This window comes from Simochromis diagramma, unplaced genomic scaffold, assembly GCF_900408965.1.
Source record: "Simochromis diagramma unplaced genomic scaffold, fSimDia1.1 OVJJ01000343.1, whole genome shotgun sequence".
Taxonomy (NCBI): domain Eukaryota; kingdom Metazoa; phylum Chordata; class Actinopteri; order Cichliformes; family Cichlidae; genus Simochromis; species Simochromis diagramma.
In genome coordinates this window covers 3,639,189-3,660,787 of record NW_024386831.1, presented here as the reverse complement: position 1 = coordinate 3,660,787, position 21,599 = coordinate 3,639,189, and the positions used below count along the sequence as shown (strand labels likewise).

Genomic DNA, 21,599 nt, shown 5'->3' with positions numbered 1-21,599 from the left:
AACTGTTTGCAAGTGTTTGTGTTCTGTTTAATTTACATTTTAAGACGTTCCCCAAATTTCTAGAAACAAGGTTGGGAAAAAAATTAACAAGCCACAAATGTTTCTGAACAACTGAATTTCACGCACAGGTTTTTAACCACTCAGAAAATCACATACAAAGACATATTTACATTATACACAATATGGCCTTGTAGAACATTCATTCATTCATTAGAAATAAGTCATTCATGCAAAGTTGTGAGTATATTTCTGGATTTTTAATACTGAGATTTGTCTTTTTTCCCCACATCTAACCTTTCAGTACTGTTACAGATATTTTGACATTCTCTACATGCTGCAGTCTTTTGTCTTACTTTCACATCCATCATTTAAAATACTTTTTACAATTTCTGGAATGTAAAGTTGCATATATTGGACTTAAAAACCTAAATAAATAGTACTGCATGGCCTAGTTTATCTTATTCCGTGGTTAAAAATTATAGATTGGTTTAAAAGAGATGCACTCCACTTTGTCACTGTTGAAAACTCAAATTCAATAATGCTGATTTCTGAGATGATCTGTTCCCTGTGGTTCATTTTGACAGTCTTATGTAGCGTTGGCAGATCGAAGTACTGCTCCATGTCGTCCTTGTGACCACATCTGGTTTCTCGTTGTTCTTCATGTGAGCTCAGAAATGCTGATGTTAACAAAGAGCGATGAGGGCGGGATAGCTGTTCCATCCTTAGACAGCAGATGTATGTGACGATATCCTGGAAAAAAGAAGAATTTCAAAACAAGTCTCAAGGCACTTTTTAATGCTAGAAAAAGAGCTTCCGAATATTAGAGACAAAAAGCCCAACAGTGTCCATTACACGGCGTGGGGGCCAGAATCTGCTTACCAAGAATCCAGTGCATTGAGTGGTTTCGGAAAATATGAAATGCAAAGAAGGAGGGCTTAAACTTTGGACTATTTTTTTACAGTTTTACAGGCTTATTGTTGATGATGACATCACCCATGGCCTGGGACACCCCAAAAGGTTTGAAATATCATGAGGAGAGCAAGGCTAGTTAGTTTGTGTGATGCAGTCTTCTTGTACTAAGAGGTAAGACTGGAGCTCTCCATGCTCTGCTCACCTGGTTGGATGCACATGAAGGGCAGAGTGTACTGTCCAATGAAGTCGTTCCTTGATGCTTTGTCATGGTCTTCCACCACAAAGCAAACCAGCGCCAGCTCAGGGGTGTGGATGGTGAAATCTAGAGTTTCATTCCACACGGGGTTAAACCCTGCAGGAGGAGGGCAGCAGAGGAGTGAATATAACCAACTGGGATCGACTTTATACCCAAAATTTGTCCACTGAGTGGTCTAAGTGTTGAATACTCAGTCACCATTGTTGTTAATGTGGCTGGTCTCATCCTTTGCCTGGTCCTGTGGTACTCCGTAGATCTCCACTCGCACCAGCGGGTCAACAATAGAGCCTTCTTTCTGGTTCACCTTTGGCAGTTGTTGCCCGCTGATCACCTGATCAAGATGCAAACCATTTTAGCGTACTTTACCTCTCACACCACATCTCAGATTTCCACACTGGAGGTAAAATAAACAGATTTTCATAGAGCTCTGTACCTGTACGGATAGGCGGAGTGGTTTGTACCCTTCCCGCTCCTCAGGTTTATCTGGACTGAACTGAGTGTTCCCATCTCTCATGAAATCGGGCTTTATGACGTAGCCACAGCAGCCATTCTGCCTGAACAACCCATCATTTAGATCCATTTCCAGACCGGCTGTCTGGAAATTCAAAGCCACTTTGGGAAAGAGGCAGACAATAATTTGATTAACTTTTTTTTTTTTTTTACTGAATGGCAATCTAGGATAATTTCCCAGAGTCTGTAGAGCTGTCAGAGTTAATGTGAAAAGGGCTGCAGGAGACGAGCTTTCATCCTAAGCAGATACCATCAGTGTGAGCACTTGTTACAGGAACCATCTGTCCTGTCAAGCCTCTTTAGCCACCTTGATGATGTTAGATACCCAGCTCTTAGCTCTAACCCATCTAAAAATAAACATGGTGTGGCACTGAGGATGTCCACAAGGATAATTACTTCCTAATATAATATTACACAATAATAAATGCATGAGCTGTAAAAGCAGTGTGTGTGCAAACAATGAAGTGGAAAGAAAAGAGTCTAATTGAACTGCCATAAAAGCGTGTCGGTCTCTGTGTGTTGGGCCTCTCCATAGCCTCGAGTGTCACATGCTGCAAGATACTCCAGTCCTTCCCTTTGTTACTTCCTTTAGCAGAAGATACAGTGGAATTTGTGAACAAATTCACAAGAACAACTCATGCTGTATATCCTCCTGAGAACCAGCCTATTCATTTATGTCCTATGTAATTTACATTTGTTTTTGGTCTATATCGTTGGACTTATTTGAGCTAGCCTACTCAATCCTGATGTGCTCAATAGAGGATGACCTTTCCAATGATGTGTCATGTGATTGGGTGTCTTCCTTTAGTTCCAAAGGGGCAGGAAATCGCAAAAAAGTTAAACTGAAAGGTACTCTCTCTTCGGTTCTCAGGAGGATATGTCATTGTTAATTATGTTTTCTCTTTCCACACCTGATAATATATAAACATGCCACATGTGAACTATGACCCTGTTCGTCAAGGTGTTGGCTCGTGTGATGAGTGTAGATTTATTTGTTAAATAACAAATGTTAAAAGAGGGAAACAGCAGAAACTAAAAACACAAGAAGAAAAAATGAAGAACTCATAATAACTGAAGCTCCCCCCAAAAAACAAGAATTCAACAACTTAAATACCAGAACATCGGTAATGTGCGAGCTCATCCGATTCACCATTCATCACAATTCACACATTACTGCCGGTAGAACGACAAATGTGATGCTGACCTTGAGTATAGTTTAGTTGAAGACCCATTAGTGATCAGTGTGTGTATCCAAGTTTGATTAAATTCTGACCAGTACTATAGGACGGATGCATGACAGACGCCTCGCCTCAAACTCAACAATACATCAAGACCTTAAACACATTATTTCCAGCATGATAAAAGAAAACCCTGAAACTGTGACGAGGAAGCCAAAGTTTTTCATCTGGCAGAAATTTGAAGTATATATAACTAGTACTCATTTACCAAATCCACCTGCAGATACAAATAACATAACCTGAATATTTGACAGAATGGTCAAGCATTACAGAAATGACTCCCTACCAATTACTTTTAGTACGTGTGCTGACACCAGTGCAAAAACCTTCCTCTTGTTTGGACTTCTAAACTATCAGTAATGCAATTTTCTGGATGCACTAAACCAAAAAACATCACACATATGGTGACTAGCAAATATTATACTCGCCTACAGGAAGAAAAGCCCAGATAATGCTGCTGCTTTTTTGTAACAGCATTTCTGATCAATATCATTCAGGCGTTCTTACACTGTGTAAAATAAGGAGGTCGTACTTAACCCTAATGGATACACCGGTTTTGCACTGGCGGTGATTTCAGATTTTACACCAGCAGAGGGCGAGCTTGTCCTCACCTATCTGACAGCCCACGCTCCACATGTCCTGGGGGTTGTAATTGGATGAGTCTGTCCTGAGGCCGCTGGGGTACGTCCTGCTCAGCTGCCGTGTGTTGTACTGCACAAAGTCCGTCCCTGAGGAAATGTGTGAAGAGAACAAATGCAATAGATTTCTACAGCATAGATAACTCTACCTACTTCTCCACCTTTAAGTCAGATACAGTTTCAAATATTGTAATACACTTGTATGACACGTCACAATCGTTTAACAGCTCATTTATTATCTGAGGAATATATTACTCCTTCGTCTACCTGCTTCCTTAGCGAGCTTCTTGGCCTTGGATTCAGAGAATGAGGAGATCTCGTAGCATTTGGCGTGTGAACGGGCGTGCTCAAAGCCGTCGAAGTGCACGCTCTTGCAGTAAACCACCAGGTCTGACAGCTCCCTGGACATTTTGGATTTTGCTTTAGACTTCTGCAGCATAAAAATATATAATCAGTCAACAAAGCTCAAAACATCACTTTAAACATTCAAACATGCCAGGTAATTAAAGCTGACGCCCTAACCGCCCTTATCAGTCAGTCTAGTGCATTTGAATCAGTACAGTAAGTATATTAATTATTTATTTAATATCCATTTTTGTTTGCCAGAAAAAAGTGGTCGCCTAAAAACTGAAGAATTTTCAATTTTATTTAAAATAAATATATATTTTTATTTAAGACATGGCATTTGTGACTCTATGTAGTACGTCCAGTGTTTATTGCATTTACACCCAGACTTTTCATAAAGTCTTTTCAATTTCACGAGGGTATTGGACAAATTACTGGCTAACTACTATTTATTTACAGCCCTATTTTGACATTATTTTAGTTGTATATGTAGTATATGTAGAGTATAGGTTTAGCTACGTTTCGTTTCTTTACCATCTTTTCATCTATATGACCAGGAGGATACAGAATAATAAACTGCTTTTTCTTATTATCTAACGTGTGTATGCGGATGCTCGTGTTAAACATGGACACTGTTTCAGTGTGTGTAAGTAAACTCTGTGACTTGGTTTCACATACTTTTTTCTATTCTTGGCCTTTGTGATGTCAGAGAGAGAGGCAAGATATTTCTAAAATGATCATCTCAGGAGGGGCAGCCAATCAGAATAAAGGCTCGAACCTCCTTGTGGCTTCAAGGGAAAGGAACAAAAACAATATGCTTGTGACAGTTGATGGACTGTAGAGTCTAAAATAGGAACAAAGAGCTAGAAGTTTTATTCGATTTATATAGCACCACATCAGAACAACAGTTGCCTCAAGATGCTTTATGTTGTAAAGACCCTACAATAACAGAGAGAAAACCTCAACAATCAGGCGATTCCCTATGAGCAAGCACTTGGTTACAGTCAGAAAGAAAAACTCCCTCTTAAAACTATGAGCAGAATATATCAGCTTTGAAAAATGTGATTAACATGATTAGGATTTCTTACATTTTGGTCTCTTTCTCATTGACTCTTATGGATTAATGGATTTATTTAAGCCACAAACAATTCCAGTTATTCTCTCACTGCCTCCAAGGTTGACCCATTAGTAAACTTTAAGTGTAAGAATTAGCACATCTTAAGCACTACTTTGAAGATAATATAGTTCCTTCACTTCAAAGTGCAGGCTGAGAAGACTGGAAGTTGTGTCTCACTTAAGTGCATCTCGTATTGGCCTGAAATATCTGTTTCCTGTTTCTCTTTCACTATCTCCCATCAACTCTTGTCTCGCCTCTGTGTCTCTTGAATCCCAGCCAAGTTTCCTGCCTTCCTTTACTATCAAGCACCATCCAATCCTGCCTCGTCTTACTATCTATATGGTTCCCTTTTTCTGCTCTCTATCTGTTTTAATTCCCACTTTGATATGAACTATGGAAACACAGAGAGAAAGTAGTTACTGCATGCATCTACCTTGTCAGGTGAATCTTCTGTCGAAGCCATCTCAGCATCGCAGTTGGCCATCTCTTCCTCATCACTCACTTCATCTGTACAGGTTTCATCGACATATTCTTCTAGGCCACCAATCTTCTTGGCTTTTAGCAAAATCTTGCCCTTCAGTTCCTGTAATGAAGACATATGGGAGCATGTCCACTTATCCACTGTCTTTTTCTTTAAATTTAAGTGTTTAAATGATTATCTTATTTTAACATAGTTACACAGCCATATCCATAGATGCCACTTGGATCTGCCGTTAGAATGTGGGTACAATAAAAAGGACAAAGTGACTGAAGACTAAATTTCAGTTTTTTTCATACACACACTTCTAATAAAGGTGTTCCATATTCTTGTACTTTATTGTAAATGCATCAATGTGCCCCCTTTTAAGTGGCTAAAACCTCAGTGGGATTTTTCACAGCCATTACTTTAAGTTAGCATTGATTGTCCTGAGTGCTTTAATGGAGAAGAGTTATACAAGTACTTTCAGTCTGTGTGTGGGATGGATAATAAGACACAGGCTGACCATTAATCTTTAAAAAGTTACTGAATTTTTAATAGTCATCAGGTTTTTCCTCCGGTTAAATCATCAGGGTGTTGTCCAAAAACATTTCATTCTTCTTGGCTAAGTGTAGCATAACTGCTAAACGAGTTAAGGTTTTTAAAAATAAATAAATAAAAATCACCGAAACTGAAAAATTTCCTTGAAAAATGCAAAATGCTAGCTTAATATAAAAGTAAGTAAGTAAGTAAAATGTATTTATATAGCGCTTTTCACAGATAAAAATCACAAAGTGCTTTACAACACAGGAAATGGGAATATAAAAACAATATAACAGTCAATAAAAGAAAGTCACAGCTGAAAGAAAGAAAGAAAAGAAGCAATGCTTGTGGTTTTAAACCTGTGATTTCAGCTATGGAGTGATTCTCATATAGCACTTTTCTACTCTCCCGGAGTACTCGAAGCACTGTATACAACATGCCTCATTCACCCAATCCCTTCAAAATTCAAGTGCAATCTGAAATGATGGCAATATTTATGTTCCTATTTTCCTATTTTAGTTAGAAGATCCAAATGCCATGTTGCAATACTATACTGTTAGGGTAGCCAACTTTTCAAATGCAGGTTTGACAGGTTTGTGAGTGTACACTTTATCCAAAACCTAGTGAGAGTTTACTCATGTTTACCACTGGGTGGCTGAAGCTCAGGAGGTAGAGCAGGTCACCTACTGATTGGAAGTTTGGTGGTTCGATCTCTGGCTCCTCCAGTCTGCATGTCTGCGTATGAATGTAGTTAGGAAGCACTCAGTTTAGAGAAAGTGTGTGATTGGGTGAATGTGGCATGTTGTATAGAGCACTTTGAGTGATCCGGGAGAGAAGAAAATGCTATAAAAGAGTCAGTCCATTCACTGTCTGAACAGAGTTTCATCATGTTACTTTTGCACTATTATGTTCTGGCACATGTTGTTATTACATGGCTTGATTAAGGTACACATTAGGCTGACATCTGGGGCCAGAGGTGAAACTGTTCTGGGCCAGCACACCAGTGTGTCTGCAACTGGCCTTGTGCTGGTCCGTGTGTGGGCCACCTCTGGCAACCCAGATCTGGGCCGTCATTCTTTGCGGTATGCGGGCCATATGTAAGCACATTGTGTGGGCAGATCCAGGCCATACCAATTTTGCTACGTGGGTACTTGTACTACAATCAGCTGATTTTAGTTCATGTGCCAGAGGAGGAAAATGCTAGAGCAGTCCACAGCATAGACATGGACATTTATTTTTGTTCCACAAAATGATCACAATCTCTTTAATATGCTGCTTAGTGAATAGCGATGATGACTCTCAAAGAAGAGCCAATGAGAATCAAAAAGTGATTTCGATATAATGTAATGATAATGGAATTGGAATCACTAAATTCTTATGAATTTCCATCCCTAGTAGCACTGTTGCTCCGAGAGTATTTGGACTATTGACAGCTTTTATAAAGGCTGCCGTGCCAGTACTTTCCACATTACTTCACAGCCTACTCTCCTCAGAAAAACAGATTATTCAACCACAGCCTGAATGTTAAAAGAGCACTGGCTGGGAGGTGGAAATGATGATAACAGAACAGACAATCGAGAAAGGAGCGGAAATGACAAAGGCAAGAACAAGACAGAAGTATCTTTCAACGTGGAACAAGAAGTAACTAAAAGACATAGATCAGGGAATGTAGATGGTGAAGGGAAACAACAAAATGAGCATAACAAAAGAAACAAATATTACAACGACCATGACAGGATCCTTAAAATGTTTGAGTTCTTTATACTGAGTACGAGTGGAGATAAAGGCAGGATGGAAATTTATGGTGTTTTGTAGAGGTTGATGGGGGGGGGGTTGATCCACCTTTTTTCAGACAGAAGAACTGAGAGCTGAGGGCACTGAGGCCCAGTGTAAGACACATATGCATTATTTTTTTAACTGTGAATCATGCAAAACTACTCTGATAGACTGCAAAGATAAAAACATGAAGCACGAACAGAATTATTGTAAATACTTGTGACCATGTGATCTAGGAAGCAGAGATGTATTTGACATTTTATAAATGCAAGATTACCAGTTCAGTTCCAGGTCCAGGATTTTGGAGCCTCGAGCTTTGAATTCGATATCTATTGCTTCTGAAACAAATCCTGCATTCCTGGACTTGTTCATTCTGTCAATCTGGCCTCAAATCTTTATCTTTCCTTTCTCAGAGGTCACTATGTTAGAGTTTAACTATCCTCTTACGTGTCTGGTAAAAGACTGAACCCTTGAGTTTAATATGACTATTAAATGATAAACATTCTCATGGTTTAACTGACAGATTCTGACCTGTGGAGATGGGAGCTGCTGAGGGACCTGTCCATCCAGCAGGGTGGTCTGCAGCATGTCCCCCAGGATCTGTCTCAGGTACTGGGCCATGACCGTCTGCTGTTCCACACTGCAGTGATTCTCAATCGACAGGATGACAGGGAACTCGGACGCCTACCAAACATATAAGATGCAATATAGTTACAACGAACAAGAGACTGTTTTGCCAAGTGGCAAATGTCTTTGCACTGTTGAGCATAAGTTTCCACATTCCTCCAAAACAGATTCCTCTTCACATCTTCCTATGAAGCTCTGTAGGAAAGTTTGAGCAGGATCAAGCAGAGACACATTAGAAATTCCTGGTTGTTTTCCATGTGGGTCACTCAGCAGGAGAACATTGGATTCCAGCGGCAGGGAAAGTTACTAACTGAATGTGAGCTTTACACTTTTCTGGGCACACAAACACAGTCCTGTAAATTATATCTGCAGAAATAAACACATTGTTTCTATTACTGCCAGCAGAGACTGTTTTGAATTTATCTAATTGTTTTTGTGTTGGACTGAGGTTCGCACAGCCCAGTCAAATACATTAGGGGTTAGTGGAATTTAATTAGTGTTCATTAATGGCTTCATTAGAAGGAAAGACTCCCAAATGTGCTGGACAATAAGAAGAGCACAGTAACCTGATCTCTTAGCTTCACTGGAAATTGTGCAAAGAGGGGCTTGTGTACAGCATAGTAACAGTAAGTGGGAAATTGCTTATTGATCAGTGGGCTGCAAAGCTAAAAAAAACAGTAGAGATAAAAAAAAAACAAAAAAACAGGTACAGTTAGGTGAAGCAGTGCTTCATAAGCTGCTCACCCTGAAGGCGTATTCTTTAAGCGTTGAAACGACGTCCTTAAAGAGGATTTTTGAAGTCAAAGTGTGACCATGATACACAACAGGATCCCCATCATAGCCGTCCCAGCAGTCCACTTCTACACAACGGCAGCCTCTCTTCAGAGCCCTGCACACACACACACACAGTTCTTTTAACTCTTAACCTGTCATCACCACACAGCCAACAGGGCTGCAATGAGTCAGGTTCAACTCGTTCCCACATTAAAAGGTTACAATAAACAAAAATAAAAAAGGTTCACAGCCTAATACAGAAAAACTGTTTTGGTCTATTTAGCTAATTTACCACTTTGTGACAAGTGTATGAAGTTGTGTGTGTCTGGGTTGCCCTCACTGAATGTAGGCCTCCAAACTGCTCTGTCCCCGTAGCTGGTCCTCCAGTAAGTAGGTGTTGTGTGAAGAGGAGATGAAGTAGTGGCTGAGCGGCTGACTCATGTCCTGGTAAAGGTCCTGATGCTCGGGTTTGAATATGGAGCCCTCCTGGGAGCACAGGTACATCTGGAAGCCATCTAAGGACATGGCGCCTTGCTTCTTGGCTGCACAGAGATAAAGACAGGGAAACTTTTCTTCAGAATCAAGCAAGAATAAACCTTGTTTGAAGCATCTTTGTGGTTTGCACTCAGCGTGACGTTAAACCCATCTGCAAACAGCAGAGTGTCGACATTAGCTTCCTTTTTATATCAATTTTCTTATGATTTCATATTATTTTCTTCTTTTTAAAAATTCTTTTCTTATCTTAGTATCCCATCGACCCCGACTGCTACCCCTTCCCAAGCCTGGTTCTGCTGGAGGTTTCTTCGAGTTAAATGGGAGTTTTTCCTTCCCACTGTCACCAAGTGCTTGCTCATGGGAGGTTGTTTGATTGTTGGAGTTTTCTCTGTATTACTGTGAGTCTTTATCTTACAATATAAAGCACCTTAATAATAATAATAATAATAATAATAATAATAATAATAATAATGCAGTAACCTATATCTCCTTGAACTGGGTCAATACCACATTAGCTTTCTCTGGTTTTATTTACAATAAATACACTAAAACAGCTTGTGTGTGTTCCTGTTACTACAGAAAACAGGTGTGGCTGTATTTCATAGCATTTGTGCAACAGTCCTGCGCTTCCTCGGGTGCAGGTCTCTAGATGAGGGTGCAGTGTGTTACCTTGTTACCTGTGTCAGACGGCTCGTAGCGTTCGATGAGCTCCTGGGCGTGCTGAGCGCTCTGCTCTCCCTCGTGCTGCTCCACACTCAGGAAGCTCTGCAGCTCCTCCAACATCAGCTTCTCTCCATCTTCAGAGTAGTCCTGGAACACCTTCCACACTTCATCCCTCTGCGTCAGCATCTTATAGAAAAAGACAAACTGCTCGATTTCCAAAGAGCCGCTCTCTGACTTATCAGCCATCTGAGGAGAAAAAAGAAAAAGTCTCTTACTTGTTGTATATTTAGAGTTTATTTTCTTCTAATAGTCATATTTTTTGTATAATGTTTTGTAATTTTGTAAGTTTAGCAAACTGAGCTGAGCTGTACCTATGATTAGGGGTGCAACGATACACAAAATTCACGGTTCGGTTCGGTTCGATACTTTGGTGTCACGATTCGATATTTTTTCGATACAAAAAAATGTTCATGCCTTTTTAATTTGTCATTTATTAAAATTATAAATATATATTTTAACTCAAAAGTACAGTTTTTAAATTTAATGTTGCTGAAACAAAAGTAATTTAAAAAATAAATGTATCTCAGGGCTCTCAAAATTTCAAAATCCCTGGTAGTCCTTCAGGCAGGGACTCTTCAGTTTTTGGTCGCCCAAAATAAATGTAAGTAGCCCGAATAAAAAAGAGAGCAATTTTTTGATTGATGTTTTGTTTCCTGTTTTGTTTCCTTTACAATATTATACATTAAAGTATAAAATTGTAAAGGAAACAAAACAATCAAAAAAATTGTTGAAAAACAAATTACAACATTGTATAAAAATTACAATCATCAACTCAAATACTTGGTTCTAATTGAACAGAAATTTCTATGAACTTGTAAGAACTGTGTAGGACATGAATCAGTCTGTGTCAGATCCTGAATTTGAAATTTCCACTGAAGTCACAGGTAAGAGACAAGTGGAACCAAGATCTAGGCCATTTGCTTTTTGAAGTTTGCAAAGACTGCTAAATTGTGCCAGTGGTAGTTCACTCTTTGCAACATAGTAGCTGTTCTAAACAGATTTTTCAGGTTTGTTTTTAGTATGTTATTTGCAATTGGTGTTTGTTCTGGGAAAGATATTGCAGACTGAGCAATAATGCGTTTCTTGCATTTCTCATGGGTTCTAATGGGGGCCTTTCTTAAAATGACTGGTCCCAGTAACAAAGGCGCTTGTCGACTCAGAAATCGAGAGAAAACCAACAACACACCCGGTGGAACATTATGTTATTTACACGGGTGCACATAAGTGGTCCGCATGTGCGCATTCGCTGTCAACATAAAAGACGCGCACTAGATAAGAAGTTGCAACGCGCGTTTGCGTCCATATAAAAAGCACTGTTTTTGTCCGCTAGAGTGGGATTTTCACGGCACATTCCGCACCACATCTCTGTGCGTTCATCATTTGTTTGAAGCCAGCTCACCTCCTGCAACCACTTTTCCGAGAATACGCGCTTCTTTTGTGGTTCGGACTCCTTCTGACATTTGTTTGGAGGTGGAGGAAGACCAAAGTAATTGCTTAAAGGAGCTTCTTCGACATCTTTAAGAGTTTTAAACAAATGTCTGTCCTCCTCCAGAAAATCTTATGTACGCAAACACGCGTTGCAACTTCATATCTTGTGCGTGTTTTTTTTTTTTGACAGCAAATGCGCACCTGCGGACCACTTATGTGCAGCCCCCGTTACATAGCTCATCATATTGCAGCCACAGAAATTCTTTTGTCCATGAAACCATAAAGCTGCACTTTCTTTTTGCCTTATAGTCTGATTTGTCATAACTTTTTCGTTTTGTGGTAAGCTTTTCTTTGGCTGTCACTTCTTCACCCTGACCTGTCTTATTTGGCTCAGCAGAACTAAAATATGTCCTGCTGCTTTTACACACACACATAACGGTCAGCGATTCTCTGCGCGATCAACCTCTCACATGTTTAAGCTTGCTGCGGGAGATTTCACTTGTCATGTTTGCATAGTAAGCTAACGATTGATAAGACGATGTCAGAGGAATTGGTGCACAAATTATCATCACTCACAGATCAGTGCTGTCGCTCTCTATACACAATTCGCGTGATTGCAAAGTGAAAGCAAAAAACAAGCGCAAATTCAAACGCGATTTCAATATGTCACATATTGACAGTGGCTCACCGATGCCAATGACATAATTACCCAGCTACATTTCCGAAAGAACGCAAAAGCATTGACATATATTTTTCCTTCCTACAATAGATTTTGGTAGCCCGACTGGAAAAATCGCTAGGGCTAGCGATTTTGCAAGCCCTGTATCTGATTGAGGAATCACTCATCTTTGGGAAAGAGAGTTTATTACAGAGAAATGGCTCTTTCCAAAATAAAAGCTATACTATACGCTTCTTCTGGGCTATATTCTCAGCAGCATATTGTAGCGGGTCAGGGCTGTTCGGGGTTCTGTTTTGTACAGTTATGTTTTGTTTATGTTGCCATAGTGACGGGTGACGCCCTCTCGCTGCGACGGTGTGTCCTTCCGGGGTCAGAGGGCGCTCTGTGTGTTGTTGTTGCTGTGCGGTTGCTGCGCTGAGCAGTTAGCTAGCGGCAGTGTTCCTCTGCAGATGTCAATAAACGGCTGTGCTCCCTGGCTAGCTCACGGGAAGCAAGACCAAACGACATCTCTGTCTCCTCGTTGTCCGAGCTCGCCACATTGGTGTCAGAAGTGGGATGATGGTGGCACCCCATGTTCTGACCCGAGTGACTTTTCCCCCGCCAGTCGTGACCGGCCAGTGCGCCAAAAGAAGGCACCTGGACATTTGCAAAATGAAAGCAAAAACAAGCGCAAATTCAAACGCGATTTCAATATGTCACATATTGACAGTGGCTCACCGATGCCAATGACATAATTACCCAGCTACATTTCCGAAATAATGCAAAAGCATTGACATATATTTTTCCTTCCTATGATAGTCCGACAGGCAGGGCAGAGATAGATTTTGGTAGCCCGACTGGAAAAATCGCTAGCCTCGGGACGTCGGGCTAGCGATTTTGCGAGCCCTGTGTTACAGGCATGGCCCTTTAAGGATGAAGCCTGATGGGAAATGTATTCGGGATGTGTGTAGCGGGACTGCCTGGTGTGTGCTGAAGAGAGAGAGCGGAGAAGGGGAAAAAGTAACGGTTAGCTACAGAAGAGACAAAAAGAAAATAAATAAAAGGAATATAATAACTCCCTCGACAGCCAGAGTTGTGTCGGCGATGCTCGCTGTGAGTAAACTGTTTCAGCCCACTGTATGCGGTGTTCGTGCCTTAGAGAAGAAATAAAGTTCGGTGAAGCAGTTTCCTACGCCTCCTTCGATCTTTTTGCTAGCGAAGTTGACCTGTATAGTAAGCTGTTGCCGGCTACGAGTCAGTTACGGAACCTTCAAGTAACTGCCAGAGGTTTCCTTACTACGGTTCGGGGCCGCGGATCTGGCGCGGTAACACCTCTATCTGATTGAGGAATCACTCATCTTTGGAAAAGAGAGTTTATTACAGAGAAATGGCTCTTTCCAAAATAAAAGCTATACTATACGCTTCTTCTGGGCTATATTCTCAGCAGCATATTGTAGCGGGTCAGGGCTGTTCGGGGTTCTGTTTGTACAGTTATGTTTTGTTTATGTTGCCATAGTGACGGGTGACGCCCTCTCGCTGCGACGGTGTGTCCTTCCGGGGTCAGAGGGCGCTCTGTGTGTTGTTGTTGTTGCTGTGCGGTTGCCGCGATGAGCAGTTAGCTAGCGGCAGTGTTCTTCTGCAGATGTCAATAAACGGCTGTGCTCCCTGGCTAGCTCACGGGAAGCAAGACCAAACGATACCTCCGTCTCCTCCTTGTCTGAGCTCGCCACATTGGTGTCAGAAGTGGGATGATGGTGGCACCCCATGTTCTGACCCGAGGGCCGGTGCACCAAAAGAATGCACCTGGACATTTGCAGGACTTTGTGTGGGGCAATGGGGTCGTCGGGGACGACTGACCCATTAGGTGGGGGGCTATGTAGCGGGTCAGGGCTGTTCGGGGTTCTGTTTGTACAGTTATGTTTTGTTTATGTTGCCATAGTGACCGGTGACGCCCTCTCGCTGCGACGGTGTGTCCTTCCGGGGTCAGAGGGCGCTCTGTGTGTTGTTGTTGCTGTGCGGTTGCGCGCTGAGCAGTTAGCTAGCGGCAGTGTTCTTCTGCAGATGTCAATAAACGGCTGTGCTCCCTGGCTAGCTCACGGGAAGCAAGACCAAAGATACCTCCGTCTCCTCCTTGTCTGAGCTAGCCACAATATTAAACATATCAGGTCCCCATAAGGAGAATCATGTGCTAACGGCTATCTAAATGACTCGGGTAAAGTTTGTAGCATGCATGTTGTTTTTGTCTGCTTCCACTTGTCTTTGCACTAGGATGATGTCGGCGTAAATGTGCAGTCATATTCGTTGTGTTCCCACCAGTGCTGTCAGCGTTAATCTCGTTGAAATGACGTTAACGCCACAACAAGGCAAATCTCCATTAACGAGCTACCCCTGCATGGGGCTAGACAGCCAACATGTTAACGAGCTAACTGTGCTAACACACTAGTTCCCACCCATGTAATTGAGCATTGCGTGGCACATCCAACATACTGTTTTACTTTAGTCCATGACGCGCTTACCTTCAGGGTCATACTTCACATGAAAACCAAAATAATTCCAAACGCCAGATCTGAATGAGGGTGGGGGAGGTTCAATTTGCCATGTTGCAAATTGCTAGCTTGCCCTGCGCTCTGCGTTCGACTACTCCGCCTAGGCTGCACTGTCGAGCGCAGATCCACTGAGCGTTCAACACAGACAGCATCGTCAGAAGGAAAGTTGATAAAATAAATTACAAATTTTGTATTGTTCGATACATATGCGTACCGAACCGAAAGCACTGTATCGAATGGTTCAATATCGATACGAGTATCGTTGCACCCCTACCTATGATATATTAATTTCTAATCCCTTCCTTGACCCAAACACTGCAGCAGCTAATAATAAATTCACCATCAACATCTCAGGTCTAAAAATGCTGGAGAAAAGCTCTGAGTCCTTCACGAGACTTTTAAGGGAGCTGAAGTCAGAGCTCGGGGCTAATCGCTGATTCCTTTCTCTTACCGTGAAGAGATGAAGAGCATGGTCCTCATTCATCTCTACATTCATCATCTTCAGCAGCTTCTTCACTTCTTTGAAGTTCATCTTCCCGTCTTTGTTTTTGTCAGCTTTATGAAACCAGTCCCAGACCCACCTGAGGACATGCTGAGGAAAACCCAGATCTAACATATAGCTGAGTAAATGTTTTTAAACTTCAAAAATGTCCTGCTAACTGCAGAGGGAAAGAAAAAAAGGTTAAAAGCAGACTACTTGGAGCTTTGTTTAGACGCCTGCTAGTGTGTCTGATATCAGCCAACACCAGAATAAACACCACAGTTAAAGGATACTGGTCCAGCCTCTCCTTCTCGTCCATTGTTTGAGCTTTGTGAATCAGCATGCGCACACCCTGGATCCAGGCCTGGGCCTCATCTGGGGACTCGGCCACGAGGTCCAGATTTCCCTGGCGGCCGTGAAACACCAAGGTGAAGCAGAGTTCAGCAGGGAACTCCTCTGCAATGCTTAGCAGGACCTCAGACTGATGTCCTTCACGCACCGCTTCCAAGTCAGTCACCGAAACTGTAACATGATCATCACATGGAGGAAGCTCAGTGTTTGGAGGTTTACACTGATGCATTTCATATGTTTGAGGTGTGTTTTGGGATCTTGAGCTACGATGAGCTGAGTTCCTGTCATTCTGTTTCAAACAATAACTCGTTTCTAAAGCAGACGGATGTTCACCACACTGACAATTCTTGGGACTTTGCTTCTTTTTTTTTTATAACAAATATTCTCACTTTTAGTTGAGCCCAAGCACTTCGACCCAGCTTGTGAAACATTGCTGGAAACCCCTCATGTTTTAGCAAGAACACTATAGCAAGAAAACCTACAAACTAATGTTTATATGTTGTCAAATATACTTCTTAAAACAAAAGAATGCTGGAATGGTTAAACTTGGATTGGGGAGGTCAGATGGTGTATCTCTACTGTATCATCCATCAGGGGGAAACAGCTCTTTAATTTAGATGTGGGGCTTATTCTTAGTTTGTTTTTTATAAGTAATTACCCAACCTGGTTTAGATATGATGCTGCAAAATGTCATGTGGACAAAATGCAGCCTAAAGGTCATCAGGTGGTTTGACATAGTTTACAGCAGTCAGACTGTGGGGTGTGGATGACCACTCAGGAAATGCTGAGGTTAGCAAGAATAATCTGAACGAATAAGTTATGAAGTTTTCTTTTTCTAATTGCAAAATTGGGACATGCAAAAAAGGTTTTGAGCACAGTTGTATTTTTATGAGTTTTGGCCCAGATGTGGTCCAAATGTCATGAGGTGGGCTTGATATAGATTATAGCAAGCTTCTGTAGGGCAGATGTGGCCCTTAGTACCACTGCGCACCCGTCATTTGGCCAATATGCGATGGGCCGGTGGCTGAATTGTGCTGGCCAGACAGCATTGTCACTATAGGCCAAACGAAGCCATAAGAAATACCACCATGGCTGTTAATCAATTCTTATGTAGTAAAACTCAGGCCTGTTTAGAGCCTGCTTGGCTCTGTCGGTAATCAGTTTATAAAGGACTCCACTGTGCTGAAGTAAGCTCAGCACAGTCTCTTTGGGAAATGTGCCTATTTGCTTTGTTGCTGACAGTTAGATGAGAACAGTAACACCATGCTCATGTATGCCATGTCCATATTTCCAGACTCAGACTCAACCTGCTAAGTCTGTGAAGATTAGGACTGCTTTAAATGGCAAACGGACTGATTCTTATATGGCACTCAAAGCTATATAATATATATAATATACCTCATTCACCCATTTGCACAAGCTTCGATTAGTAGATGGACCTGCTCTACCTCTTCACAAACTTTCATTTGCATTGCCGTGGGTCTGTGGTTTTGCCTGGGGAGTTACATAATTTACACCCTTGTGTTGTTAACCACAGAGTTGCCAGGTGAGCCCAAAAGCTTAAAAACAGAAGCTCTAGCAGCTCTTTCTAGCTCAGAATGAGTGTTTGTGTTGGGACTTTGCATGCTGGCATGATTAGCATTAAAAAAAACTTCCTCTATCCAGAAAAACCCCTACTTACCAGGTGACATTAGTTTAAGTGACTAGGCCTCAGGGTGTGGAATGAGAATAGGCCTGAATGTGTACATAAAAATCTAAATGTGGTTAGCTTAGCTTAGCATAAAGACTAGCAACAGGGGCAACAGCTATCCTGGATCTGTCCGCAAGAAACAGCCTAAAAACATCCATCCTAACAACAACTTTTCTTCTCGAGAGGAAATGCTAAAATAAATTAAATTGCAGTGAAGGAGCATGCAAAGAAAAAAAGGGGGGTTATGTGACCCTGAAAGGGCCAGTGGGGTAGATATGGTTTGTGTCATAATGCTGCAGAAGATATAATCTTGACAGCCCTCTCCAGTACCGTCTCCCTCTCAGTACAAAGCTTCTCCCATCAGATGAGCACGGTCATGAGCATAAGCTTTATGTGCAATAAATTACATATGCTTTAAAGCCTCTTATGAGTTTTTTATTTGTTTGTTTGTTTTTCTCTTTGGTTCATTAACCCCACAACATAAAATACAGAAAGCGGCTTGTCTGATGATATATTTACCAAATGAATAATAAATGAATAAGGAGCTAACGTGTTATTACACACAGGTGTGCTTCTGCACTTACAGGTGGAGTGGCCTCTCCCCGCCCATCTGGACTTGTACCAGATCGTCAAGCCGTCCTCCAAAAGGCGAAAATAACGATTCTTCTTCCAGGAGCGGGACTTGACTTTCCTCAGAGTCGACCCGGCCATCATCACCTGAATGTATGGATCATCTTGGATACCTGCACAAAGATCACAAACCTCTCACACACTGCACTATCAGAGCCGGGGTGAATTTAGCAGTCAGCTTAAAGGTCAGAGCTTCTGCGTCGCAGAGTGAGCGAATAGAATTTTACTCACGTGAACCTTCAGGATCCATCTCTACGCTCGACACATGCCAGTGGAAATGTGTTTCTAAAAAGAACCAGATGTCAGTGGTCGTTTCCAAATATTTCCCCCTGAATCAAAACGAAACAGATTTTGCAAAAGTTCAATCAGCAAATAATCACAGTATAATATCCATCTTTGTTTGTTCAGAAGGTGTTCTCTGGGTCTGATTTTTATCATTACGCAAACTCACTTTGCTTCTTTCCTTTAGCTTACTCAGCACTTCCCTGCTGCAGGGCTGGATAACGACCAGGCATTGAGTTAAACAACCAGACGCAGTGATGTGTGTTGGATGGTGAGAAGACCGGGCTTCTCTTGGCTGGTCTCTTTTTCACGCCGGATCACCGCAGTGAGCAACGCTGCGTGTTTGATTTGGCTGATTTTTATGCCCTTCCTGATTTAACCCCAAAGGGATTTATTTCTCCTCCCAAGATCAAACCATAAATCTTTTGCCTGTTAGGTGAATGTATAAACAATGAATCTTCAGAGCCACTGATGGTAGGAAAAATCTTTACTGTTACTTTAAACTGAAGAGTTTGTTCTGGGAGGTCTCCACTGACTCTCTGCAACTCTATCTCCAGCAAAAACAATGTGTAACGATACAGGAGATGGCAGTTTTGAAACTTCCCTATCTGATGGTCTAAAGAGGTTTAAACACACCAGATAATAAGATAATTGATGTATAGGAAAGAGAAGTGCAATTTCAACAGTTTCTTGGAATTAAATTAATCTCTATTTTGCAAACATAGGTGCCTATATGTCTGCTAATATTTAAATTACATAATAAAAACTATAATGTAATCATAGTTTTTACAATAATATAATATATAGTAAAATCAAATGTACAGGTTGTTCCTCTGGCTTATAGTGCTGTTTGTCCATCTTGTGGGTGTAGGAGAGTGTGTGTGTGGGGTGGTGTTTAAAATGTGCAATTACTCTTTCTAGGAATCAGTTAGTCCAACAAACAAAATGCAAATCTTGTGTGAAGTTTCACTGAGGAAGTATTTTCTTTCCACTAAATCACAGTCACGAGAGGTATCACTGTCCAGGAGGGAGATCCTGTCCATTGATGATGAGAGGAGAGGCTCTTGCTTGTTATACAGTGACAGGACAGGACAGAAGAAAGAAAATAGTTCCCCAGTGAAACTATTCACAACAAGGAATTTTTGAATGTATTTTTTTATTTGATGCTTTGAGCGCACTGAGGTGAGAAACATTTAGCAGACATTTTTGCAGCTGATAGATATAAAGCTGTGAAACTCACACCAAATAAACATGTAAGTGGAGAGAAAGCACTACACAGTACAGGAAAAACATGTACATTTGATTTTAGCGGGGGACTTTGACCTTTAGCAATGATCTGCTGCTTTCAGCGTCTCATTCTGAGCAGATAAACTGACACACTGTGTCAGTTTATTGATGTGCATTGCAGACTGGATTCTGCGTGTCAATGAAAGCTGATATTCTCCTTCTATCTCTGCTGTTCACTGATAAATGTGCATCAAAACAATCCATCTCAAAGTTGCTATAGCTGCTCTCTCCCAAACCTCCCCTCCACTCGGGGCAAGTTTATCTAAGCTCTCACCACAGTATGCTTGAAGTGATGTGAGGAATGTATTTGCAGTTGCTTCTCAATCCAAGAGCATTAAAGCAAAGCTTATTTTCGAAAGCTATTGGCTCAATTAACTAATGTATGTTTCGTGCTTTCACTGCAGACATTTTCATACTCCATCCGAGTCCTTCCACCTCCTCTGTGGAAAGGTTAACACACCCTTTTTCAAAATCCAAACTTTTAAGCTGCGCGTAGCTCACGTTATGTTTTATTTTGAGGGCTGTGAGTCACACACAGTCACTTCATCAGGGAGTATACTGACCACATGCAGACACACAAGCACACAAGAACATGACTCAGGGGGATATGTTGAGAACAAACAGGCCAATCATGACAGCCAGCAGCTTCTGTCTTTATTCTTTGTGAATGCCTCTAATTTGTAGTTTTAATTTAAAAGTATTTAATGCATAATGCTCGATGTTCCCAGAAGCTTTGGGGATATTTACCCAGGACTCTGCACACATCCGCACACAACCCTGTAACAGATTTAAGTGAACAAGCACTGCCAGTGCTCTTTCCAGTCCAGTAAAACTATATCTAAATCTAAAGTGTAGCTGGGGGAGGGAGGATCGTGTACAGTAAATTAGAAGCAGACGCAGAAATAGGAAACATTACGAAGCATCACTTTGGCAAAGTCATGCAGCCAGCTGAGCTAAAGAAAACAAGCATGACTCATCCAAAAACGGATTTAAGTGATTTAGTATCTGAGTGAGACTTACCTAAAGGAGAAACCTCAGTAGGGTTGTGAAGTCAGACTTTCAGAGGTGGATAAGAGAAACTCACAGAGTCCAGCTGAGCTCAGCTCTCAACTCCTTTAAAGTCTGAGAGGGTCTGAAGGGAAAACTGGCCCAGCCTCTCCCCTCCCCTTTCTGCAGCCTTAATGCTAGGAAATCTGATTCCCTCGTCACTGCTCTGCTTCACTCCCACCTCCACCACCACTCCTTACCCTCCCCGTCCTCTCCACCGCCCTGCCCCTCCTGACCAGTCTTCCTTCCTTTCCTGCCACTCCCTCACGCTGCCGTCCACAGATCTCTCTTCTCAGAGTCACTCTCCTCAGTCCCTCTGTCCTTCTCTCGCACAGTGGATGCTCGGATAGCCTAACAGGTCTCTGTATCAGCACTGATAACTGGCAACACAATAGTGGGAACAAGGTCACACGTGGAAAGACGCCAAGTCGTAAAACAATGAGAAAAACATGCCGTGTGTTCTCTGTAGATATAATCGCAGAATGTGGATCTCTTTTCCTGATAAAACAATGACTCTGGCTAAGTCTGGTGATAATTACAATTACAAGAGACTGAGCAAAGACTGATAAAGTCCAATGCCATATATGCTGGCAGTATGCCACAATGCAGAGGCTTGATTTCCCGCTATAATACAGAGTATAACCCTCCACTGGACCCAAACGGCAACACATAAATAGAAAACACCACTTTCCCCATTCCTGACCAGTGTTGGTCAAGTTACTTGGAAATAGCAATCAGTTACTAATTACTGATTACTTCTCCAAGAAAGTAATCCCATTACTTTACTG

General features: G+C 41.6%; 1 protein-coding gene across 2 annotated transcripts; it reads right to left on the bottom strand.

Moving 5' to 3' along the window:
* Positions 1–5: 5 nt before the first annotated feature.
* On the bottom strand, positions 6–20,974 carry plcd4b (phospholipase C, delta 4b). Of its 2 annotated transcripts, none has more exons than XM_040027562.1 (16): positions 20,785–20,974; positions 18,427–18,524; positions 18,150–18,308; positions 15,818–16,046; positions 15,495–15,624; positions 10,366–10,597; positions 9,534–9,735; positions 9,164–9,308; positions 8,324–8,476; positions 5,450–5,599; positions 3,822–3,984; positions 3,528–3,644; positions 1,602–1,780; positions 1,367–1,499; positions 1,115–1,264; positions 6–750 (listed from the first exon to the last, which is right to left on the bottom strand). In XM_040027562.1, exons 2-16 carry the CDS (start codon positions 18,443–18,445, stop codon positions 659–661), a joined length of 2,253 nt encoding a protein of 750 aa, XP_039883496.1. In that variant the 5' UTR covers positions 18,446–18,524; positions 20,785–20,974; the 3' UTR covers positions 6–658. The 2 variants fall into 2 exon arrangements, with proteins under 2 accessions (XP_039883496.1, XP_039883495.1); XM_040027561.1 differs by having other exon boundaries at positions 18,427–18,480.
* Positions 20,975–21,599: the final 625 nt, after the last annotated feature.